The 26,794-nt window shown below is 43.1% G+C and overlaps 1 protein-coding gene across 1 annotated transcript in view; it reads right to left on the reverse strand.

The window, feature by feature from the left end:
* Positions 1-2,071: 2,071 nt before the first annotated feature.
* traf4a (tnf receptor-associated factor 4a) overlaps positions 2,072-26,794 on the reverse strand; it is a 29,910-nt gene continuing 5,187 nt past the window's right edge. The window contains exons 2-7 of the mRNA XM_037462595.2: positions 10,905-10,956; positions 8,272-8,376; positions 7,967-8,128; positions 6,789-6,950; positions 6,053-6,208; positions 2,072-5,135 (exon numbers count right to left, since the gene is read on the reverse strand). Of these exons, the coding sequence (XP_037318492.1) occupies positions 4,503-5,135; positions 6,053-6,208; positions 6,789-6,950; positions 7,967-8,128; positions 8,272-8,376; positions 10,905-10,956 (1,270 nt within the window). The 3' untranslated portion in view covers positions 2,072-4,502. The remainder of the gene's footprint in view (positions 5,136-6,052; positions 6,209-6,788; positions 6,951-7,966; positions 8,129-8,271; positions 8,377-10,904; positions 10,957-26,794) is intronic.

The following is a 26,794-nucleotide window of genomic DNA, read 5'->3' on the forward strand; positions in this document are numbered from 1 at the left end:
ACAAGAAGGCCCAAAGCGTAACTACTGCATATGTGGTATCACTAACACACTGACTGGGCATCTGTACCTGGTCAGGAATGCACTTGAAGGGAAGTTAAGCAAACAATAATTACAAAGTAATATTTTAAGTTGTATTTATTTTTAAGTTTCTCCTAATCAAAAATGTTTCAGCTACTAAGTCCCCTCATATGGACACAGTAAATATTTCATTAGTAAGAATTAACATTGTACTTTGAGGGCTGTGATCTTAAACTTGAGAATTTTGTTCTTTTGGTCTCTAATGTTTCCAAGGTCAATAATGAAGCTTCATGCTGAACCAGAGTTTTGTTAAAAGAGGATTTTCCTGCCTTATGCATAAAGTCCTGCTGTACAGCTCAGATGTCTCCTACACATGTACATTTCAGTGGGACAAAGATTCACCAACCCGCCCACAACCCCCCCTGCTTCAGTTCCCTCATTGTGAGGCAGAGCCGTTGAACTCCAGTATGAAGAACGACAGCATGGCACCGCTTCATAAACCACAGCTCCTCTTTGATGTATTCTTTTTCATGGGCGAGGAAAACCTCACGGGTTGGGCCTTTCTCCGCCCTCATCGCCATCTCCTCCTTCTCCACCTCCTCCTTTAACCCAGCTGCCATCTGACTTCCAGCCCACTCTGACCACGGTTTGGGTGAGCTACGCACAAACTATGCAGGAACGGCACTAATGTGTGCACAGGGTGTTTGGGAATGGAGCTGTACCTGCAAATCATTTACTAAGCGTCTTTTGAAAGAGTGCAAAGCCCAAAGGGAAACCCTGAGCGGCCTTAGACTCTGCTCTACATGGGAAACGTGGAGCTCGCTAACCTGTAATTAGTCGTTACTATTTTCATTCTGCATTGCCCTGATGCAGCACAGGGCTGTTGGTCGTACAGCATGCGCCAGGAAAGTTTGAGGCTAGCTTTCGAGTCTTAAAACTATTCAACTTCATCTACAAACTTTCTGTATTAGTCTTAGGAGAGACAGAGTGCACTGTCCTGACCAGAGGACCTGTCCCTGAAATGAATGATCTCTCTCACAGAAGAGAAACTTGAAAACAGTTCTGCTGAATGGAAAACAAGTCGGGTTTTTTCAAGGATCTTGGCAATTTCCTCAAAAGGGAGGCAGAAGCAAAGTCCCTCTGTACTCTTAAAGCAGATGTTGTTTTCATTATAAAGAATAATAATAAGTAGACTGAGAGAGTTGAGATTTCTGAAAGACTTTGTCCAACTATTGTGGACTAAGTGAAAAACGTTACTGTCCTCCCGAGGGACTTCTCAGTGACTTTGACTTAAAAAGCTAAGTTTTTCTCTTTCTAAAATCGGGCTGCACTGAACATCATTCAAACTGCAAGCTTATGCAAAGTCCTGGCACCGCTTCAAAGCAGGTCTGGTGTCTGCTTCACTTCCTCTGCTCCTTCACTTCACTTCATTTCGAGCAGCGTTAGAGCAAAATGCGCAAAAGAAGCAGGTCAGAAACTGGTTAAAATTCTTACTTAAGTTTACTTAAGTTGGTAAAATGGAAAAAAAAGGATGGCAGATGTTGAGTCATCAGATTGTATGCAACACAACTCGGTGAGAGACCCTGCACTGCATGCATCAAACCTGTTTGGAGTTTTCCTGATTATTGCTGCATTATTGTTCATCCTCTCATAGACATTGCAAACATTGACTTTGACACGAGGGGTGGGGGCGTGGCGATTGAATAATTTCCCGTTATTTAAAATGAGGAAAAAAATGCTTAAATTAGGCTGGATGTTGCTTTAAATATGAATTTTAGTTTTTTTCTAATCAAGAATATTGGTTCAACCGAAGATTCGAAAACAGCATTGTGGAAAGTGTAGGAGCTTGACTTAAACTAGGGACATAAAGCCAAAGTGTTTAAACCTGGGCTTCTCAGATTCTGACCCTCAAGATAGCGTAGTACAACACTAAATCAACAAGTTTCCCTTAATGACATTTCCAGAGCTAGGTGAAACCACAACCATGGAAACCCCGTAGTTTAAGTACTTAATAATTGTCTGCACAATATGAAACACAAATAGGTAAAACCACTATAATATATGGTATTTTATTTCAATTAAGAAAATGACAAGCACTCATCAATCAACATATTAAAACATTTTTGCCATCTGTTGAAACTCACACGACGGCTCCTTAAAATAAATAATTTTAAGAGGAAATAATACAGACAGAATATGTGAGGCTCAAACCACAAGTACAAACAAATTATCCAAATGTCAAAAGAGACGAAAGGGTCTAAAATTCCCAAAGTCAACCCCGACTCTCCAAAGAAAAGTGTTTGTATAAAACAGCCAAGTGTTTTTAAAAATACAGAATCTTACAAAAAAGTTTTTTATCTTCTCACCTCTTTAAATCACTGTAAAATATCAGCTGGCATTATGACAAGAAATCAGGAGTTTTTTCATGTATAATAATAAAAAAACAGAATGTGCTTCTGCATTTTTACAATTAGTATTCACATATGTCATGAGTGTTACTGTATCATCAAAGTCCTCCGCCGCTGTGATGCTGCTGTGATGGTGCAGTGATGGAGACTCCCTCTAAATGGTCGGAGCGCGTGCCGAGCCGGATCGGTAGACACAGACGACCGTGGGAACAACCACAAATTGTGGTTAGTTCCGAGTCACACACTTATTTGCACAGACCATGTCATGAACCACCTTTTCAAACAGTACACCACCCATACCGAGGCTTTGTAAAACAATACACTTCACAGCCAAGTGTTCATGTACTTATAGGTTATTACCAACAGCGTTCACATTTCTCTGTTATAAAAAAACGACAACGAAAAAACATTTTGCCATAAGTCAACTTTCAGACGGTCCAAATAAAAAGAGACCATATAGCCATCCACGGGAGAGGACTTCAAGAATACAGGTTACAGTACAAAAATGTGGTCCAGGTGGTAGCACATGAAGCATGCATGTGTTTATGTTGCCCTGCTCACCCCCAAAACCCTCATGCGAAGACATACTGTATAAAAAGGCCACATGGCTTTTTCTTCACTATTAAATGCAAGTTTCCAACAACTGGCCTCTTTGTCTGCTCTGCTCATCTTAAGACCGGCGAAAGGTGCTTTTTTTTTTCTTCCGTATTGGTGGAGTCCACAACAGACACGCAGCCTCAAAGGGTCACTACGAGGTGTGCGTTTGGTACATGAGCATGCCCCTGAAGCTATTCACGACTGGGATGCACTACTGACAAACACAAAGTCACGGACACTGTGATGGGAGCAGATAACTAGAGGAGATAGATATGTAGCTTTCATGTTGTCAGGTAAAAAACCTGTCCACTCAAAACAATACAATTAAAAAGCTTGGTTGATCTTGACAGTTTCCAACATTGGTCAGGCTTTTGTCAGTATTATGAGAGGCATGTTTTATTAATAACTTATATTCTCAAGGAACAGTTTGACATTTTGGAAAATGTGTTTATTTGTTATTTTTGCTTAGATGGAAGATAAATACCACTCTCCCATTGTTGGGAAAACTTAAATGGTAAGAATCCCATTTCCATAGCAGCTTGTTAGCCTAGCCTAGCTTAGCATTAAGACTATGATCGTGAGGCCTCAGGTAGTCTGGTTCTGACCAAAAAAGTTTGAATGTATTCAACAAATGACACATACAGTGGCTGATTAGTGAGCTTCACGGATGCTGCTAGATGGGTTGTATTATATTTGGACAGAGCCACGCTAGCTGCTTCCCTGTTTCTTGTTTTTATGCTAGGCTAAGCTACTTGGCTGCTGGTCACACAGATTCGCGAGTGATATTGATCTTCTCATTCAACACAACCAAAGTGTAATACCATTCCTTTAAAAACACAAAAATTACCAAGATTGAAGCTGCAAGTTCCTCACTTGAAAACATTGTTTTAATGTACACAGACTTCGTGCATTTCCTTACCAACGGCTCTGTGTTTGTTAACGGATCACTGGGGGTCTACTGTATAAGCACGTAGACAAAGGCAGTCGCTTGAGTCTGCTGAGCTTCCCCTTCTTTAGATCAACAGCAAGTCTCTCACCACAGTCTGACTTTCTCTCATCCCCAAGTGCAGTGGCTTACGTGAAGCCCCTCGCCCCCCGTTTGTTTATTCATACCGCTTCCATAATCTTTAACATTTCTACTGCGGAAATAACAACAAAAATATAACTTAAGATAATCTCTCTAGGCACTGTTTGATTTCCAAGGCTTTTTTGTTGTAGACTGTGATAAAAGGTCAGCAAACAGATTTAAACAATAATAATGAAAAGAAACACCAGAGAGTGATGGTTCTGCAGACCAAACAATATCTCCTCTGTGATGCATCAAGGTCCTCCGAGTCAGCTCACACCGCCAAACAGACTCGCTCTGTGGTGGACAAGCTGTAAGGGCAGAAAGTATCTAAAGGGTAAAAGTGTTAGTTTCAAGGTTAAGCGTCCCCTCCATGTTTCACTTTTGTAAAAATTGTTAGCAAACGTCAGATCTTAAGTCATAATCTTCTGGGGAATCTCTATAGAAGCCTTGATGAAGACGCAGTTGTCTCGGATGTAATTCCTCTTCTTGATCTCGTCGTGAGAGATGAACTTGGGGTAGCCGAAGCCCAGGGTGCTCTCGTCCAGCGAGTTGCGGCTGCTGCTGGGCTTCTGGAAGTTCTTCCAGTTGGGGTCGGGGTTGAAGGTCTCCGTGATGTGCTGGGGTTTGGAAAGCGACGGGTCGCTCTGGTCCAGGATGGAGAAAGTCACCTTGTAGGAGAAGGGCCACTCCAGCAAGCTGTCGTACTCTCCGGGTAACACGCGGATGTAGACGGAGAGGTGGGAGCCCTCGCCGCTCCCGTTGCCGTTCAGGAATGCCGACACCTGCAGCTTGTAGCCGTAGCGGTGAGTGTAGAAAGGCGGGCTGAAGAACTCGTGATTGCTTCGGAGTTTGGCCTCCTGGAGTTTGCGTGAGTAGTCGCTGAGCTTCCAGATGAGAACCCCGTCGTGACTGACAGACAACTCCTCCATCTCCCTCCGCAGCTCCAGGATCTCCTGCCGCTGACGCCCCACCAGGTTACACATCATAGTCAGGTGAGACTTGGTGGTGTCTTCCAGGTGACGGCCGATCGCCAGTTTGGGGCACTGCCAGAGAGAAATGTAAAGAGACTTATTATTTAAAATCTCTTGTAAGCATATTCGTAACAAATACAGAAAATGTAATAAAAGGAAAAGATTACGGATTTTAAGCATATTGCACCTTAAAAACTAGAGGGATTTTTGAGGTAGACTGTCATTATTTCTCACACTTTTAAGACAGCCCTCCTCAACCACCACTGAGTGTTGTATAATGCCAGTTTACTATAAAGGATGGTGAGATAAAAACATCAACCTTGCAACTAGTTTCACTGCCCAAAAAATCTGGTAAATACTCATAAAAAACACTGAATATTTTTAGATCACCGCCTTAATGTTTGCATTTGGCCACAAAGTCCTGCTCCTGTTTTGTAGCATTGTAAATTATGTGATGTGTGTTGGTCTTTATTCGCCTATGACTTTGAGATGAAGGGTATGCATTTGTTGCGGATTTCATAATTCAGCAGAAATGTGGATTCTGTTTATATATGTTCAGTTTTGTGTGTCATTATCTGATTATGGTGTGTGTTCACAACCACAAGATGTCATAGATATACAAAGATATGCCTAATGTTATATTTATTATTCACTCTACCGCTGTTTGTTTTTGCTTTCCATCTATAAATGTTGTACATCAAGAGAATGCGGACAGAGTATGACGCTCATCTGTCGCATTTTCTAAAATTGAGTTTTAAAAATAGGTGGAAATGCACTGTCAGAAGTGTTGATCTTATTAAAATAGACCCTGCAGGCACAGTGCTGTATGTTTCAAAAATAAAAAAAATCTGTTCTTTGCCAACAATGAGCAACGATTTGAAGGAAATATAATGAAGAAAATGCATGTAAAGACAAACAAGTTTGACCGTTGATTAACTAATAATAGCGTGAATTATCGTTCAAGGTTAAATGATGCAGTTCAGTCTTACCCTGTGTTTGCAGCCAGCGTCTTTGAAGGGGCACAGAACGAGTGCGCTGCCGCAATTGTCCTTGACATGGTTAGCCAGATCCTCTCGAGCGATGTTGGGCGTGCCACACTGGTTTGGGCACTGGACAGGAAACCGAGGGCAGTGGTACTGGTGGTTCTGTAGAGGAGAGGATGGTGTAAATGTGTGCACTGCCGTCCAACAGGGTGAGTAATAAGAACATATGCTGCACGGTGGGGTTGCAGATTAATCGTTGCACAAAGGAGAATGTCCTTGAAAGTGAAACAAAATACTTGTGGTATTAAAAATTAGGCTGCAAAAATAGACCATAAAATAAAGAAGAACAAGGATCGTGCAAAACATGTAAATCTGGCAATCAGCCTCGCTGAACCGATAAACTGATGGACGGATAATTTAATAATTTAAAAATGAATAATTGTTCATGCTGCTTTCTCCTTTTCATTAACTTAAGTTTAATATATTGATTATTAATGAAAACATGTCTGCAACTAGTTTGCAATTAGTTTTATTTTCAGTGTATTTAATATTGTTCTGGATTGATTCAATATTTATTTAAACTATACAATGTGTGACTAGTTTTGTCCTGTGTACCTATGATAGGTGCAACAATAAGGACATGGGTTCCATTTAAGACCTGATTCAATCATGCCACAAAATAAAGTTATTTCACAGAAACTAAGATGCGAGATACAGGTGGTAAACCATGTGTGGAACTGACCTGGATTGTGTCGAAAACAAATTCTTTGCCACAGTACTTGCAGGGCTGGGTGCGTTTGGGACACTCGGCCAAGCCGTGTTGGGACAGCAGACGACGCATCATTCTCGCCCCACACTTGTTCTCACAGTAAACACTCTCCTGAGGACACACACCCTGGTGGTTCTGGGATTGGGACGAAACACGTGATTACAATTTCAACAAGGGTTAAGAAGTCAACTCAAGTAATACCGTGAAGACAAAGTATGTGCTACTGTTTGCACAGACTGTTTAAAAATCACATATAAACTGTTTGTAGTTTATATGTGATTTTTATAGCTCAAAACTGTGTTTTAATGAATACCATGTAAAACTATTCTTAAAGGAATGAGGAAATTAGATATCTTCAACCTAAATGTATCAAATTCCGCACACTGAAACTTTTACTAAGTCAAATTTCCTTTACATTGACTGAATGTATGATTAATCCAGAAAAAGAAAAAGCAAGTCGGTGGGTCACGGAAATGTCAAAAGTACAAATATTTTCTTATTTTCTTAATAAAATCTGAAAATATTTTCTATTGCTTTACCACCAACCATTCAGTGGTTGAAGCTGTATAGTATAGTAGGTTGTGAGGATTAGCTGCTTTTCCCTATTTTATGTCACTAAAATGAATATATTTGGGTTTTGAGAGAAGTCATCCAGGACCTTTGGAAATTTAAATGAATCTCATGGTCTAAACAAACCATCCATCCATTGGAAAGGAATCTGCTGATGAATCCTTAAGGATTTTAAATAGTAAATATGTGTGGGTTATTCCAATGTGAGAGCCAAAAGGTACATGAAGGCCACTGTAACGTGTGTGTGTGTGTGCAGAGGGACGGCCATGTGGCCCGGAGTAAACAGAGGAGGTGCGGTGGAAATGACAGAGGTGCTAGTGAGGAGACTTTGCGGTACTTCAGCGCGCTCGCTGAGGAAAAAACATTCAGCACGACCCACTCCCTTTCCTTCTGCCAACACACGTGTTATTTCAACAGAGACCAAGACGCGCGCATTAGTCTCTCCTGCAGCTTTCAACAGAGAGCTCTTTCACATAGACATGGAAATTATGTGGCGTCACTGTGGGTTGTTTACGTCAAGCTCCCGCTGAGTTGTAACAGGAAAGAAAAAGAAAAAAAACAGGTTTGCAGTCGCTGTTTACCTCGTAGGCTTCACCGGTGAACTCGCTGCCACAAAACTCGCATTTGACCTTGCGCTTGGGGCAGTCATGCTGCAGGTGGTCGGGCAAGTCGCGGCGAGTCAGCTTGACGGAGCAGCGGTTGGGACAGGGTATCACGTTGAAGGCGCAGGTGGAGAAGTGGCCCTGAAGGGAGACACGCCCACAGAAAACACACGCGTGTTACTGAAGTACATGACAGGCAGAGTGTGTGAGAGGGCAGCAGACAGTAAAAAAAGAAACAGAAGATGGGGCTGGGAGGCAGACGAGAGGATATCGAAGCTTCTCACCTGCAGCTGCTTCATCTGGCCGGTCCAGCGGCAGCCCTCCTCACTGTGGATGCAGCGGATGGGTAGCGCCAGGATCTGTTGCTCCAACTCTGGGTCTGGGTAGATCTGAGAAAAGATAGAGAAAGATGAGGTCAGTGCAGCAGTGGCAGGAGCGACCAGTTGATGTGATACACCACTTTCCTAAGTTGCTTAGCATAGCATGAATCTATTTCAACCAGTAAAACATGCAAAACTGTCTAAACTAGCAAAACATTGCAAACATATGATTTTCAGGGTTGAAAAGCTGTTGAGAATCAAAATGCTCCAGATGTCCTATTTTGAACAAACAAGAAGAATTGTGCAAGTACCTGATGCTAACCCTGCTTTGAGCCTCCATGGTAAGCTAAACAAATCCTCCTACACTGCAAGTGTAACACACACAGTTTAGATTGGTTTTGACTGGTGCCTGTCGGAAAAACCCGACAACGCTGAACCTTATTTATCGGGAGTAAAATCACTGTGCGGCATTATCAGCACTAAGTAGTGCCAATGGGAACTATCAATGAGGTGCATATTTATGATATCCTCAATGCCAACGATGTTAACATGTCAGTCTTGGGAACGATGGGCTACAGACACAAACACTTAACCTGTTGAGATTAGCAAACTGCTGCAGCAACAGTTAATGGGTTTATGGCACCTTTGAGAGATAGGAGCAAAGGAAGAGCAAAAAAATATATATTTCTCCACAGTCACTGAGCGATGAGGATGAGTCAGTTTTCTATCCAAACACCCCAAATCTTTCCCCACAGTATGCTGTCCTGGGGATTTACAGCTCTGCTTTGCATCTCCCTTCCCCCACGCTGTCACACAAGCAGAGGACTGGTCAAACAGGACAAGCCACTTCCTCAAAATGCCACAACAGCCCTCCAAACAAACAACAGCTTAGTATCAGCACGACTGCGCTCACGTGCCTCTGCACCGAAACCTGGAAGCCATCGCCTTGACATTTAAATCTTATTTGTAAAAATAATGCACAGTCAAACACTAAACTGGCAGATAGGCTTCTGTCAAGCTAAATAGTTCTATCAACCTGTTAAAAATAAACTACAGACACAGACCCAGATACATTAGAGCAGATGTTTGACTAGCCGTACTTTGACAGCAGAGGTTTTTGCTGCCATAATCACATTCTTTCAGCAGAGGCAAAGAGGGAGAAAAAAAAAATCCTCTAAAGCAAACTGAGACACTCTCTCATTGTTCCAGTCTTGGAATCTGCAGGGAGATGGCAATGATGACCTTTTAATAACTTAGTCCCAGGCACATCAGGGGGGGGGGGGGGGGGGTTAAGCTCTTTGGAGCTCCAACTAGAGGGTTTACTCTGTCTGGTGTAGCAATTGTTAGTCGCAAACTACAACAACTATTACTTCTACTAAGCAGCTGCAGCACAATCCTTTGATGGCTGCGGCGCTCTTACTCTGTTTGAGCGAGGTTGTGTTTGCGCATGTTTTTTAAAGGACAGTGTGCAGCAAGCGCTATCCTGACAGTAGACCACCAAGACGGGGTAATTTGCAGGCGACTGGGAGCCTTGGTAAATAACAATGTCTGACAGGTGCGCCATGAGCACATCCTTCCCGGGGGGGGGGGGGGGGGGGTCGCTGCTATTACAGGCACCTTCATCGCTCTCAGCACTGCAAGCCGACCGGCACTGCTGCAGCTCCGGGCTAATGGCTGGGCGGCTAATCCAGGCTAATGGTAACTTACAGGGGGCTTCTTTCACTCAATCCCAAAGTCTGACCCGGTTTGATTAACTGCCTTGAAAAAATATATTCATTTATTTAACTTATTTAAGGGGAAAATCATAATTGTTGTATTGACGGAATGTTTTTCGTCCCCGTGTTGGCACACTAAAACACATACAGAATTGTTCAAATTATGCACAAATTATTCGGAATAAACTGTCATGAATTAGGGAACGGACGCATATGCAACATATATAAGATGGTAGCAATGTATGATGTTGTATTATGTGTTTTAATTTTTTAAAAGCCTCAATAAGGATAGGGTCTGCTGAAAGGTTGTGTTGCCCTTTCACTCTGCCTTCATGTATTGTCCTTGTTAAATAAATAAATGGATAAAGAATATGGCCGTAGGAATGGAAATGCCCATCTGTTGGTCAGTCAACATTTTTTGTAGCAAACAGAAATATCTCCACAACTACTGGATGGATTAATATTCAGCGTTCTACAAATAGTTATGATCCCCAGAAGGTTAATCCTATTGACTCTGGTTATCCTCTGATCTTTCCGATAGTGCCATCATGAGGTCTGTGTCTTTTGTGTTTTTGTATTAAATATTGAACACTACTGGAAGGATTGTCATTCAATTTGGCACAAATATTCATGTGCCTTGGTCAACATATTCATTTTCCTTATACTTTTATTATATTAATATCTGTAAAATGTATCAACAACCTGAGCTATACACTGTGTGTCTAACCTTGGATGAGTTATCGTGTCAAACATCTACCTGCTCAACGTTAGCATTGTTCCAGAGTACATAGCACCGCTGTGTCACATGGTGCTTGTGGACTGGTTTTGGTCTGATGTTCATAGTGTTTTATCATATGGGTATTGTGAGAGTGATAATCATACCTTGGCATAGTCCAACGGTAGCTGGTCCTCCGGACATTTGAAGACACCCTCACTGCAAGAACACAACAGAAGAGCTTCGTTAATATTAGTATCAACAAAAAAGAGATGACTGGATACAGAACAGTTTGAAAACATCTCAAAAAGAATGATGATTTTTTTAAATCACTTTCAGCGTTGAGGAGATCACTATCCATGACTCTGACCGTGCAACAGAAACAGCTGTAAGAGCGCCACAGCATTGCCGTTAGTTTGTTTCTCCTCATCCACTCTCAATACGAACGGGCCTCTGACTCATCACTCTGTGTGACGTAAATACACACTATCCCATCCACGCACACACTGCACAATAAAGTCACATCTTCGAGATTCTGGCTTCAATGACATTGCCTGTTTCATTCTCACGTCTCACAGATTTATAGTATAACACAAAGACCAAAATATGATTCCTCTATTTATATGATGCATATATAGATGACGACTTTCCATCTACAATTAAATATTCTCTCACAGCTGCAATTGAGTGTTACATTTTGCCCTCGCTATGCAGTCAAGATGAGAATAAAGCAGTGTTAGCCTTGCTTTAATGCTTAAGGCTCTTCCTCAGGAAAAATCCTAATTTGCTGATTTGCTAACACTTTATTTTAGCCCCCCCCCCCTCACATTTCTGTGGCGCCACAGCAGAGTCCTCACTTGCCTCTTTCAGGGCCAGACGAGCGAGTGCCACGGCTCATTAGGACATCCCCATCCTGATGTCGTAATGAAATATTCACACTGGTAAATAATGGAAGCAGCAGCCACCAGGGGGGAGCTGCTACACATAATCTAAGCTTGCAACCACCCAGACACACAAAGGTTACTTAAAGAAACACACAAAAGGCGGATCTCTTGAGATGTCAGCGGTGTCACGACTGCCTCCAGCGCTCCCGCTGTTTCTGGAGGAGAGATGCTCTCACAGTTGATTGTCTCATTTCAACATTCATTAGTTCCAGTTTCTCCAATATGCTGCTCTTTTTAGGTTTTGGGATTGTAAACACCTTTGTGTTGTGATCTGTTGATCACAAAAAGAAGACACTATTTTGCTTTAAAGATGCAACTGGAAGGCATTTTTACTCTTTATTGACCAAGAGATTGGTTGACTAAATCAGCTGATATGGAAAACAAATTTAGCAGCAGCATTTTTTTTTTTATTCTACTGAAAGTGGGACAACAAAGATGCAAGGAGTTGTGCTTTTGATCAAAAGTCACTTGCCCTGAAGCTTGATCTGACCTACCGTGCAAAGAGGCCTCTTTAAACCCTGGTTATGACTAAATTATGTTAAAACTAATTAAGGAACAACAGTGCGCAAACGCTCCCTGTTTCTCTCTCGGGGCTTTAATGTAGTCGGCTGCAGTGTCATCTGACCGCGCGGCTCCCAGAGGCACAGCGGCATGTGACAGGACGGGAGTGCACTTTGCTCCGTCTACCCAGCTGCCACGAAACGAGTGAGCGTGCTGCCGAAAGGGGGGAGGGGGTGGGGTGACAAAGGTTAGGCCTGAGAGGGAGGGTTGATGAAAAAAAGGGGGTGGAGGGGGAAGGGGAGGGGCGGGGGGAGGGGGTTAATGCATGACGAGACAGCAGTAATACTCCTCCATTAGGGTCACTGCGCCAGCATGAGAGCTGGAGTCCAATTAACAAGCCACAGAGGACTGTAAAAGAGGGTCAATCGATTAGAGGCTGGGATAGCCCAGTCAGCACCTCACGTGTGTGAAACCATTTACAGGACTCATCGCCCATCGGCCAGGAATCATCCGGAAACCGTGGAGCACAGAGATCACCGCAACCACACCACGCGAGAGGAGATCGCAAGCGACAGGCTCTCAGCTCCGGACAGGGGACAGCCAGAGGCCCCCGTCCGACTCGGGCCCCGTATCTGACACACAGAGAGGCAGACAGGCGAAAAGAGCCGAGTCACAGACTGTCAGGATGATTCCTCCCGTGGTCGCAAAGAAGCTCCCGCAGCCACACATTCTTCGCGGTGGGGCCCCACTGCTGATAATGCCGCTTGACTCTCTCGGTCGCTCGTGAGTCCAACTCTGTGCCGCTTTGTGACAGCACATTAGCAGTGAAAGGTTTGGCCGACGTGTAACGCGGCTCCAGTTCAATAACATCCATCTTCTCTGACTACTGAGGGCGTTCTAGAAGAGACTGGAAAGCAGCATGACCAGAAAAACTGAACAAATAGGGTCGCATACTGATTAAAAGAAATACAGAAAGTTGCGTAAGTCCAAATGAATGCTCGCCATACCCGTTTCTTTATATCAGCTAATTGTTGAAGGAGAAATGTGTGTGTTACACAAAACCCAGAGGGTGCACATCCTTGGAAGAGGGAGCTTGCACCTCACTAACAGCCCGCCTTTTTCATACCGACAAGTGTTTGTTTCTGACCACAGTTCACACCGTTGTCAGTGAAAATCCCGGGTGCGAGGCCGATAAACAAGTGTTTCAGGGTCGCGTCGGGGTGTCACTGGGGAGCGGCTTAAGACCGGTCAGCAGACTGACAATAATACAATCACCTCATTAAAATTTCATCGCGCCCCCTCTGTCTGCACGTACTGCGAGAGCAGCCGAGGCCCCCCAGCTGCTCCGCTGCAGAGACGACCGTGACTAGTGGGTGTATTTCACCCTCTACAGGTGAAATACACCCACTAGTCAAACCCATCAATGCCGTGGACCTTAAATCCTACTCCCCTCTTTTTGCAACCCCCCCCCCCCCGCCCAAATCTTCTTTTCAGGCGCAGATTAAACAGCCGTCCGTTCATCCCCGGCGATACCACAAGGACAGCCGTCACAACACGCTTCGTCACTGGGCGCCCGGCTCCTGACAGGCAGACGGTGAGAGGTACAAATCCCTCAGGTTTAATCTCAGCGGGGCAGAGCGGAGGGCCACACAGCGCGAGCATCGCTGGGGACAGCGACCTTGAAACCTGTTCTCTATTAACTAACCGAGAGACTGCTAAACAAACCTCGCTGTGTTTGCCGTCGTAGAGGGCAGGGCTGCCGAGACACGCTAGACAAACTAAATCGAAAGCATGAGGCCTTTGGAGTCTGTGGCACATTAACACTCTAAACAGACATCTGTCTCATGAGGTGTTTTCTCAGATAGAATGAAGGACCCTCGCCTGAACTGCCTGCTTATCTCCCACTGGAGCTCACCACCAGCTTTTATGTTGATCCTTGCGCTGAGACCTTTTTTGTCTCTTCAAGTTATAGCCAGGATTAACATTAATATGCACAAACAAAGTCTTGAATTCCACCAGAGTCCTCTGTTTGGACTATGGAGCTCACAGAGGAAACTAGACTCCTCGATTCTTCAATCAGGAAGTTGAAGAGAAAAAAGGGATCTAGTTTTATTTCAGATAGAGTTACTACAATCCCCCCAAATCCATCGTGTTTTCAGTTTGTGTGTTTAAGACTGTGCAGTCATGACTTTGAACAATAATGAGCTCCAACAATATAGACACTGGAGTGATATTCTTCCTTTTTATCTTTCTATCAAGTAATCTTGAAGTTTGGGGTGAAGCGAGCAAATTTATTTTACTGAAAATATCACTTTTCAGCTTCTTAAATGCTTTCCCTTGGCCTACATTGTAGTAAATATAGTAAATTCCTATATGTTAATCTATCAACCACATGGTTATTTTTGTCAATCATTTGCTGCAGCCCTACTTTTGAGGTTTATGGGAACATGCCAAAAAAATTCAGCGACACCTTTGAAATTAGTGAGGTTCAGACGTGCTGGTGTTTCCTTTGGACAGCTGTTTCCTGTCTTTATGCTACGCTAAGTTAAGCGCTGGTTTGCTGCAGCTTCAAACTTACTGGATACCAAATCCACACACTTTGCCCTTAAAGTAAACTGAAAGTAGACCCATTAAACAGATGATGATGTACTATGTGTAACTCTGGACAGCTACTAACACTTTACACAAACCTCCCAAAGGGGAATCAAATTTCTTCTCTACAGATTTAATTGATTATTATTATTATTATTTACTTTTTAGCGGTCTCTGAAGCTGTAGCACCACAACAAAACACTTTGCTGTAATTTTGTCCAAATGAAATATGGGGATCTGTCAGGGATTTTCTTGGTTGCTCAGAAAATTGGAGCAATGGTGTACGTATATTAATTGGAGGACCAACATAATTAGCATACTATTATCTTCCTGTATATTTATATTTACATTTTGTCATTTGCAAAGTTTGGGCTGAGTTACATCTTAAACAACTCTATGCGTTCTTGCTACCAGGACCTTAAAGCTGCAGAAGTTCCAGCCTGCAGACGCTCCTCCTCTCATCCTCGAGCTGGATTAACTTGAGCAGTCTGTGGCGACTAAAGTGGCTCCTAAACGGGGTCGAGTGACGGGGGCTGAGGCCGGGTGGCGTTTCCACTGCTGCAACCTGATACAATGCGAGCGCAGAGCTCCCTTGTTTGTCTGCAGTGGGAGGAGCAGCTCCTACTTTCACAGAGAGTGACGACACAGGTGGATCGAATGGTCCGTCTCAGGCTTTCTGTGTGGGACATCCACAGAGTGGTGCCCTGACAGCATCTTGTGTGGGATTTAACACCCACAGGATAAGCTGTCTATACCTGCGGTTTGCTAGGAGATTATATTGTGCAATAACCCTTCCAAAGTTTGTGGGGACGTTCTCTTCGACTCATGGGACGGCAATGCGTTCTATGACACAAACCTCAACCTGTTGGCCTTCTTTTTCAAATATCTGCCTTTAAAATCATCAAAAGGTTGACAACAATGGCTAACATGCTTATGATGTAAAAAAAAACAGCTACTGTCATTCCAATTTTGGCAAGGAGCTGAAATAAAACTATGTTTGTAATTCTCTGGCTTGGACTTATCGTAAATGTTGAATATTGTAGTTTTATATAAGTAATATCTATATTAAGGCAACTGATGATGTCACTTGGGCTCTAGAGAAACCATTTTTAAAGCTTTCTAATGTTGCATTGCCCCTAAGATTGATCAATTGATGTTGAAGATAATTAATTGTTAATGAAAATAATCGTGAGAAAGATACAAAATTAAAGGTCCATCTGTTGGTCAGACAAAACAGATGCCAGGGAGACAAGCATCTATCATGATTTTTCAGCACCCAGCAAAGCCTTTTGGCCAGTTAAACACTGGATACTTACTGTAAATCCTCTTTTCTGTTTAATGGGACTGGTATAACCCTTGCCCTGCTGCAATTTTATTAATATTTAAAGAGGTCATCTGTGTGCTTAACCTCTTTCCAGTGTGCTTTTTCCTTACTTTGTAAAGTACAAATTCTGTCGTTTTTTTACAGACCAAATAGCTGATATAGTAATCCAGTGTTTCAAGTATTGCATAACCATTTAATAGTTAGTGAATTTAAGTGAAATCCAAGGCTTTGTTCATTTTATGAAAAAAAACTTTCACGGTAAGAGTCTTGATGGATGGCAGGAACCTATTTGCCGAGTTTAGTAGAAGCTTGTCCAGAATATGACACCTGTACAATCCTATTCAGCTTCCTCTGCTGGTCCCTGCAGCCCCTGGCAGCTGTTTCGTATGAAGTAACAATGGGTGACAGCCTGCAGGTCATGGTCATCAACAAGGCAGAAATAAACTAAATCTGACTGCGTGTTAGAACGCCCCCTAAAAGGCGAGCGGAAAAAATCAGTTAAAAATCTATTTTCCTTATTCAGACAATTTTTTTTAGTGTGTTGCTTTGCCAAAGCAGGAAAAAATGATGCAAGAGGAAGAAAAGCTCTACTACGAGAGTGTAGTGTGTGTGTGTGTGTGTGTGTGTGTGTGTGTGTGTGTGTGTGGGTGGATGTCTGGCCTCTTTCCCTGGCTTCATCTCCAGCACCCCATGTAACACACTCACTTGGACAAAATTTAGACCAAGAAAAAACCCCAAAATAAAATAAGGTTATTTATTATGAGCTACATTTACTTCTAATACGGAACGGGAACGAAAGAAAGCCCATGTGGATGATTGTGTTTCCTCTTTTGTGTAACATGCAGAGAACATTTTACAAACGGTAGGTTGTGACGGTTCGGACACCTGAGGCCGTGCTCGCTCAATCCGTCAGCGCTTATGTAATGATATTCATTTCTCCTTGCAGTTCACCTCATCGTTCTGACATCTTTGAGCACGAGCCATCTGTGAGCAAGTTCACACAGCTGTAGAGCGTCCAAAGGTTAACAAATTCTCGGTTTGTTTCTCCTAAATGTCAACTTTGCAGTGGCACCGGCAGCAGATAAAGAGTACACCTAAATTATAATGTACGCTGTAGCCTGATGGAGCCTGATTTACATTTTAACCCAACTACAACACAACATTTTTGTGGATAACTTTTTTTCTTGAATGGGAATACACTGTTGAAGAGAAATAAAAATCTTAGAAAGTCATGACAAAGAACATATTCAGGATTTTACATTTTCGCCTTTCACTTGTTTATGCAATTGTTTTTATACTTTGAAAAAAAAAAGATCAGCGAAGCAGGGGAGGCAAAATCCGACGAGTCAGCATGAATGTGTGACCACTGAATACTCATGGAACGGCCAGAGGTGTAGCTCGGAGAACTTCCTGCCATGATACCGAAGCGTAAATGAAGGAGCCACCTGCCAGAGAACAAGCTGGCTGCAAAGACAGATCGAAAAGAAGGAAGGAGGGATGGCTGAATGGACGGACGGATGGAGGGTCAGAGGGAGGAGGAGCAGCCATCTGCAGGGTGAGCACAAGCCCGCAGGATGCCTTAATCCATCCTTAAGTGTGTGAGGAGGGGAGACAGCGCTTAGAAGTATTTATAATCCCCTCGCACTGTCTCCTTCCATCAGTGTGATCGCGCTTTGACGTGGAGTCTTTATCGGAGGGGACGGTTACAACATGAAATGCTAATCCAGCTCGTCTTAGTTTGCTTCCGTTGACTTCCTCTTAACTGGCATGGGAAATTAATTATTTGCTGTTTTTCAGGGAGAAAGATGAGCTGATTGATTACTCTTGATCAAGTGTGTGAGCTTAGCTTAGTTTACCAAAAGACAGAAACAGGCCCAAACAGCTGGGCTTCTCCAAAAGACTTTTTTACAGATCAAACAAAACATACATGATTTGTTAATAAGCAAAATGTGGAGGTGTGAGAGCTCTAATAGAGAAACGCTAGCCTTTTCCAACTCATTCAAATCTGTCTGCTAAACTATGCTAAATGACGGGTTGTAGCTTGACAGAAAATAAATTGACTACATAAAAAAGAACTGCTTTACATGATACATGGATTTCAGTCTCAGCCATGCTACATCATACCAACACAGAATCTTCAGAAATTAAATGAATAAAACCGCGAATGTCATGGAGTGTTGAAGGATCTTTGGTGTTTCTGGTTGATTTCATCCCCTCATATTAAACGCTGCATGCACGAGGTGCAGGGAAATCAATCCGCTTTCATCAACTGCTGCTGATTTGGGTGCAGAATGGCGGCGGTGGGGGCTGGAGGGAGAAGTGTCCTATCAATTGTATTGGGAGATGAGCTCATGCATGCAATGCAGTGGATTCGTTCCTCACCCACACAGCAACACAAATAAAAAAAGACCACCATAACGGAGGCGTCCCCACATTCACGAGGGCCTGCACTGCGTACATGAAAGGGAAGGAGGGCTTGAAAGGAGATGCCTTACGTTTGATCTGGTTGAAGGGCGGTTTGTGGAGGGGCCAAGTGGGTGGAGGATTGCGCGTAGAGATCAATGAAAGTCCTGAGCTTTAACATGTCGCACATGTGAGAAGGTCCTACTGGTCTGTGAAAAAGTGCTAAAAGCCCTAACAAGGTTGCAGCACGTGTGAAAAACCCCACTTTCCATTTTTACTATCCACTGGCGCACATTTGCGAAAAAGAGTAATCAACTGTTCACCAACTCGGACCAAATGGAAGCAGTGACATGCTATAAATGACTCCTGACGTGTGTGAATTTTAGCTGTTTTAATCACAGATGGCTGGTCTAATTTTAGCTCAGCTTCAGAGGACAGATTTCTGCTCAAAAGGGCGATGGCGGCTGGCTTCGAGGAGCTGCGACGCTGCCTGGCTAATCCTGTGGAATGTCTGCAACAGGACGGAGGAGCTCGGAGATTGCCAAGGCATCGCCTGGTCTGTTAAAACGGGAGAGCTGACTGCCAACTGTATGCATATGGCGCTGGAGGAACGGCATTAATGATTCAGTCGCAGTCATCGAGAAGCCCGGCATTAAATCGCAGCCCTAATGCAGATTAACTGTGAAAGCAGCAGTGCGCGAAGGCCCCTAAGCTGAAAATGCATTTTCAGTCAAAGGTCGTGTAAATGCTACAGTGATGGCCTTAAAAGTGTCATTAAAGTCGCTGATGGTCAGGTGTTCAGCTCGGTGTGATTTCTCAATTTGTTCGTCAAAACTTAAAGCAAGCTGGGCAGCTTGAAAACGTGCTTATTTGCTTTTTTGCTAAGCAACTGTTGAGCCTATTAGCTTAGAATACGTGAGAGAAAAGGGGAAACAGCATAGCTGGTAACAAAAGCCCCACTTTATACGTTGTTTGTTTAATCCATACAAAAAGCTGTTTCCAGTCTTAATGCTTACCGGCTGCTAGCTGTAACGTTATAGCTTCATATCTAGAACAGCTAGTATTGATCTTATCTAACTCTGGCTAGAAGGAGGCATTTTATACGTTTTTATTTAATGTGTTGTTGATTGGCAAACAACGTGACAGATGGTTAATAGTGAACATAAGCTAATCTGTCTCACACGTTCTCTGATAGCAGCGGATAAAGATTGCCGTGGTGTTTGATGGCAGGAAAGTTTTGGAGTGGAAGTGCATTCATGAAATATGAAACAACAAAAACCCACCAGGTGTTTGGGTTAAAAAGCCATTTAAATTTAAAAAAGGATTTAACATCCAAAGCTTTCATGCTGCTTTAACCAATTAAGACGCCATGTGTGTAGTCATCCAACAGTAGGACACATTGCAAGCCTTTTCCTAAATTAAGTGTGGATTTCAGCTTGAATTAACTGCTGAAATTCCTTTTTTTTGTCAAGATGGTCTCATGTCCTGTGGAAGAATGCAGAGGAATATGCCAATGGCTTGTTAGCAGGTTCGAACAGCACATAATTCCTGCGAAACGACCTCGTGATGCTCTCTGTAGGGTTCGTTTTACGAGTTTCAAAACCACCAAGATCCGTCTCACTCAACCGAAAGGCCAAGAGGGACGGTTTCTCTTTAAAGAGGACTTACCCTGGTGTTGGCCACCAGAGGAAAAGCATCGATCAGAGGCCACTCTGAGGTAAAGTTTTACGATTTAGCAGCACCTTTAGACACATGAGCTCATGGCACCAGAGGCGGATAAGGATGAGCTGCTGCTTTGTATGGATTTACCAATTTAGCAATTTGTAAGCACTTCACTTCATCGAGTTCGCTCTCAATGCCAAAAAGAACCCCATACAGCTGACGAAGACGACAGTGGATATTATTGCATGTTAATCCGTTTCATGCCCCGGGGGGGAAATAGTCTCAAAGAGGCACTGCTCTCATCGCCCTTCACTTAAAATGGTTCTTTTATTGCAAAGTGATAACTTCTCAGAAATGATGTTTATTGTAAACAAGCTAAAAGGGATAAAAAAAATACATAGAAACAGTACAGTAACTTATATCAAGTCCAGGAAGGCTGATTTGTACCTCCTTATTTTTTAGCATTAAGGCAGCAGGTGGTCAGTGCATATAATCCCTCCAACCAGCAACATCTTACAGCCAGATCTTTTAATCAAGCTGCACCTGTTCAACCGATGCACTAGAAAAGGAAATGTAAGAACCTGCAATCACGCCTATAAGTTACCTGATGTAATCCGCATCACAAAATTGAGTTAAATGAACATCTCCATTTTGTATTCATAGAAATGTCTTGATTTGTGTACGAGAGAAGCATTTGTTGTTTCTTTCTAATGGTTGGATCTTTGAACACAGACTCTATAAAAGCCTTGGTAAGAGCGCAAAGAGCAGGTCTTTTAACCAGCAGCCTTTTCCGTCCTATCATTCAAAAGTACTCACACACCTCTCGAGCTGACCTGCTTTCCGTGCGTAAGATAGCTGGAGATGTGAAGATGTGGGCAAACCGTATCAGCTTTACGTGGGAGTTATTTTGGTCCGATCCTACAATTTGAAGAAGAAATATGTCGAACGCCCTTTGTGACACATAATTAACTGAAGGTGGAGTCTAATCTTAGAGTAGAGGTGTGAAAATGTGCTTTATGTGTCGACACGATGACTCAGGGAGTGTTTTAGAAGTTGTGAAACTGATAAGCACACAAGTTTTTTGCATCACTTGAACTTGGAACCAGGTCACAGTGAACCGAAGACCGAATGGAGATGGGATCATTATTTGGATTTCCCCCCCTGTCAGAGTCTGTGACCTCCTTTACTGTGATCCACCGTTATCACAGCTGAGTGTGGGAAGCACAGCCATGAGTCTGATGTTTCATGAATCACTTGCGTTCCTCTCAGGCAGAAGAGAAACTTTCGTCTCCTCTTAACCTCGTCTTTCTTCCTCAACGCTCTTCACCTTAAAAAACTATTCAAATTGGCAGCTCATTTCCCTCTCAGCTTTCCTAAAAAAAGAACAGTGTTATATAATGTGAATTTCTACTTCTGGTCCCATTTACATTCCCATTGAACCACTAGCAGAAAAATGCTGCATTTCCTGATTTGTCAGCTGGCGGATTCTGGCCTGTGCACATTGCACAAATGTGACAGTGACAGTTTTAGGTGCTGTGCTTTTGTGTCCATGGTAACTGGGAAGGAAGGTGAGGGCTTTTTAGGTGTGTGTGTGTGTGCAAATGTGCGCATGTGTGTCTGTGTGTGTTTGTGAGGGAGGGAGGGAGGGAGGGAGGGAGCCAGACGGTTTGCAGACGGCGAGAGACGCGCATTAGAGGCACTAATTAACAATAAAACAAACAATCGCTGCTCCCAGTATCTGCTGCAATCTCAGACATGCTGTGGTGAGTAGGCCTGCACATACAGTAGATTGAAGCGACGAGAGAAAACCACCCCGTGGCATGTGGACGCTCTCCTCTGACTGACTGAGGCAGCTCAGAGCTGCTCCGTCTGCACTTGTCCACTTCTCTGCATTGTGGAGGCAATGTCTTTGTTCAGCGAGGCGAGGTGCTGACGTCAAGTCGTCTCCTTTGTTTCAAAACGCCTCAGCGACATTGAATGAATTCTTCCACATGCTCCTGTTGCGGGGAGCAACAATGAGATAAATTACAGGGTATTTCAACCTGCGCACAGGAGGGCAAGAAAGGAAACAAAAAGAGGAATTAGCAACAAATAGAGATGTCACACAGTAGTAAGAATAATTCACAAAATCCAGTGTGAGCATCACTTATTTGTTTCATTATTGTTCAATTTTGCAACACAGGTTTTCTGTGTTCCCTTTTCTCATTTAGTAGACTTTGGTTCTGGACTTTTGGTTGGACAAATATGACCATTTGTAGAAGCAAATCTGTATTACTTTTAATTTGCTTTGAGATTTTTGTGATGTTTTATTGACGATTTTAATGAAAGTCACCAGCGAAAGATACTATAACAATAATAATTGTTGTAATAAGTTGCCAAGTAAGGTCACCTTTTTTTTTAATCTACCATCACAATCAACCGATCCTGGGCCATTTCTGCAGTCGATGGGCTGAGAAAGTCTAAAAAACAAGCGCTCCCCCACCCTGAACGAGTTGACTGATGGACATGCACCTGACAGAGAGCAACTTCCTGTGCGGCACTTCATAGGATCAATAGTTGGCTTGTGCAGAGGAAGGACGAAGTTAGTTCAGAGCATTACCGTGTTGACATATGTGAGAATGAGCTGCGAGACAACACAAGGGAGTTAGTGTACTTGAGTCATTGAGCTGTTTGGTTAAAAGGACCACCACAGTAAACAGCCCAGCTGACGAGAGGAAGGTAGGAGAGTCTTGGCATGAAGGAAGCGGAAAGGCCGAGGGGCAACTGGACAATGACCTTAACATTGACTAGGCCGCTGTGGATAAATGACTATAATTCAGAGTGTTCGCTTCAAGCGAAGGGCTCAACTGCTCTGCCGACACCTGTTCGGCTCCACAGAGGAGCCTTTCACTGAGGACAGGTGCCTCGGCAGCGAGACCCCCACTTCCCCCCCGGCCTCTCCGGTCCCAGCTGCCCTCCTTTCAGACCTCAGAATCAGATTCCTCAGATGCCGCGCTGTCAGCTCAGCAACCACTGCAGCGGTCCCTCGGCCGCATGATAGTGAGGACCTCCCTAATACACGTAAGATCTGGAAGAGATCTGCAGCTTCTTCATTAAGTGGAAATATTTCAGTAGTGTGTTTATGATGAATCGGGATGTGCTTCCTCCCTCTATGTTAGATGGGAGATAAGTATGCGTACCTTTCACTTCCTAGAATAAAAGGAGTATGTGTTTAGTTACAATCATCAGTTTGACTCAATTTCAAGAGAAGTTGACTCATGACTTACATCGGTTATTTGACAGTAAACCCCAAAGTATACAACTAGCATATAAGAAAAGAAAAAAGACAGTTCACACATTGCTCAAACAACCAAATATTTTTGTGTATTAAAATGAGTTAACTGATGATTAAAGTAGATGCCAATTAAGTTTGAGTCGACTAATCAACAAATGATGTCTGAGTGTTGAACACCCCTGTTTTGGAAATTCGGTTATCCCTAAATCTTTTATGCAAATTAGGAAAAACCATCCTTTTGGAATGATGAGTGTGGGAGCTTGAACATGTGTGTGCTGCTGTGTGCACATTCACACAGTCGGCGTTCTGGCTGCTTCACTGACCTGTGCACAACACAAACAGATTGGCTGAAGGGGTCAGTTAGTACGGCGGGGACTAGAGCGCAGATGAAGAAGATTAAGCAACGGAATGGTTTTGTAGAATTGAGAAGTGTTGTCTTCACTACGTACCTCCTGGAGAGGGTCACGCGTTTTGTGGGGACAAGTCAGAGAGCGTGCACGCGTGTTATGATAACCATACCTTCATCTTTCAGATAGCGCTTTCAGACAGCGTGCATACCCCGGCATGTGTAAGCAGCGGCCATGCTTCCCAGACCTGAGCCAATTGGCCAGGGGTTTTGGCGGCTCGATCCCAGCATGCTCGCTGTGTGCGAGCGGCAAGGTGCTTTGCTGCATAGCTGAAATGCTTTCCGCACTTGTTTGGCCACAAAAGGCTGTGAGATTCATTTAAAAGGAACCCCGTATCGGGCAAGTTGAGGCGTGTCTATAACTGGCTTCTGCAGGCAGCTGTATTCACACTTTAACTGACGTTAGTTTCGTTTTCCCTGTGTTTAAGGGTTAGTCGTCGCTGATGGAATTTTTTGTAAAGAGAGCGCCTTGTTTCCAGATAACAGCTACTGACTTAGTGAATATAGTTACGTTTTAAACAGTACACATTAGAGATAAAGCTACAACATTAATGCCTTAGATGTAGTCAACCTTGAATTTTACATGAAAAAAAGATCATACTGAAGACCCACAATTTGAACTATTGACCTATTATTACATTTGTATTTTGCTAAATTCCACAACAGCTACAATACTTCCGATCCAACCACCAAACCAACTGGTGATGATGAGTCTTCATACCATGAAGTCAAACTAATTGCTGTCAGTTATCTTTTCTCTCTGTGCATGTGCATGAGTCACAGCTTTCTGTAAACCATAAATTATCTATTTGTCTAAACTATCACAAACCTACTGGACGAAACGGAACAGAAAAGACAGACTGTGTCATGTAGAAGTCGAGTGGAGGCTCAAAGTTTTTCAACATGGGGACAATTTAGGATCATTTTTTGTCTGAAGCTGGCTGATTGCTGGCTTTTGCTTGTGATTCAAATGAAAGCAGCCAATTTCAGGCGTCTTTCAAAAGCGATAAATTATTCTTCAACTGGCTGTCTCTAATAAACTCTCTTGCAGCAGACAGATGTTGTGGCCTTAAAGCGACAGAGGGCCTCCCTGTCTCAACGAGAAGCTGAAACAAGTCAATGAGAAAATCCACCTGAGTCCTTTAAATGCCCTTCCATCCTCTAAGAGTCTCCATTTTTTTACATTCAAACAGCTGTAACAATATGAGTCTCACAATAACATTTCTTCTGGAACTCTGCAGCTGTGTAAAAATGGTCACGGCACTTTCTCAGCGATGTCATTGTCACAGCTGCATCTCTTAAGCCTCTCGGCTTCCTCCAAGGAGACTAGCAGCAAATTACAATTTTTGGGCAGCTAAACTGTATCTGTGTAGCATTGACGAGAATAGATCTATTAAGTTACGGAAGTTTCCTCTGCAAATATCCTTTTGTCCATAAAATAAGCAATTTTTAATCCGCTGTTAGTTTTCTTTACCACACTCCGTGGTGGGAAAGTTTACAGAGCTTGTAAACAAACTTCACATGGGCTCATGTGTCATTTACCACGGTGTTGGTCAGAATTATTGGGTTGTCTGTAATACTACCTTCTCTGTATTTAATGCAAAGTAAAAGGTCACACATTTTAAACTAGGTTGTGATTTTTCTAAATATGGGAAATTGCTGGCCATCCAATGTCAACATCAATTTTCTTAAACCCACAAAATACTGTGATTTAGGGTCGTTTCCGGTTACTTGTTTGGGTTTCATTGTCAGGCTTTCATTTTCAGCTTGTGCAGGGCCTCCTTTAATGTGTATCATTGCTCATACTTGAGATGACACTAAATTTAGCAGGATTATAGATAACAGGTTAATCATTTTCTAAGCAAAGATGTTGATCCCTAACTGGTTTTAGTTTTATTCTCTGTTTTACATTATTGGAAACTTAATAACTTAATAACTTTGGATAACCTCACAATAATAATGAAATAATAACTAATGACAAACTGTTGCTGTTTTCTGATTAATTAACTAAGAAAATACAATATTTGCAGACGATTGAGCAATGAAAAGTTGACACATCAGTGACTTCTGGTATGATCATTAGTTTCAAAGTCCATAAGTGAGATGACGTTTAAAGTTCAAGAACATTCAGCCGCTGCAATAAGAGCAACATGTGGGCGGCAAAACTTCACAGTAGCTGGTTTGACTCTTGACTTTACAGGTACATCACGGAGGTGTAGTTACAGGAGAGAGTTTAGAGTACGCACTGTTCTTTTCCCACACAGACGCAGCTGTATCTCTTCTCTGAGTGAGTGTCTTCCTCTCTGCAGCGATGTGTTCAGATTTACTTGCTTCCAGCTCTGTCGCCCCAAGTTCATCAGCAGCCTCAGTGCACACCACTGAGAAGGAACCACAGACCCCAAAGTGCTTTCAGTCAGCTAAACACAGCATCTCTATCTGTGAAGCTAGCTGACCACAGGATGGGACAGCAGAGCCCCCCCCCCCTCCCTAAACGGTCCGGATCTGGACCAAGGATGCCTGCGCAGCCCAAGGACACCTGCAGGGGACTGTGCATGTCTCTGTGATGGGACTGAAGCACTGGGATGGTAATGAACACACAGTCATTCATCAGCCATCCATGGCGTTGCCCCCATTCAGATACAGATACCCACTGAGAAACAAAGCCCCAGCTGCCTCAAGTGGCAGACTTACACCCGACATTGGGCACCCATGTAACACACAGCTTCATTTAGCCCTTTAAAAAACAAAGTGCCTCTCTATACATCCCTCTGCACGGCTGCGTGAACAATGGATGGAAGCGGATTCATCATGTGTTTAAAAGGAGAGAAAAAAGCTTTGATTAGCACATGTTGACAGAGTGAGGCGGCAGTGAGATGCAGCGTTTGGTGTTTATGGGACTACTTTCCAACAAATCACCCTTTATTATGTGTTTTAATGGTTTACAGATCAGT

This window comes from Pungitius pungitius, chromosome 3 (assembly GCF_949316345.1).
Source record: "Pungitius pungitius chromosome 3, fPunPun2.1, whole genome shotgun sequence".
Taxonomy (NCBI): domain Eukaryota; kingdom Metazoa; phylum Chordata; class Actinopteri; order Perciformes; family Gasterosteidae; genus Pungitius; species Pungitius pungitius.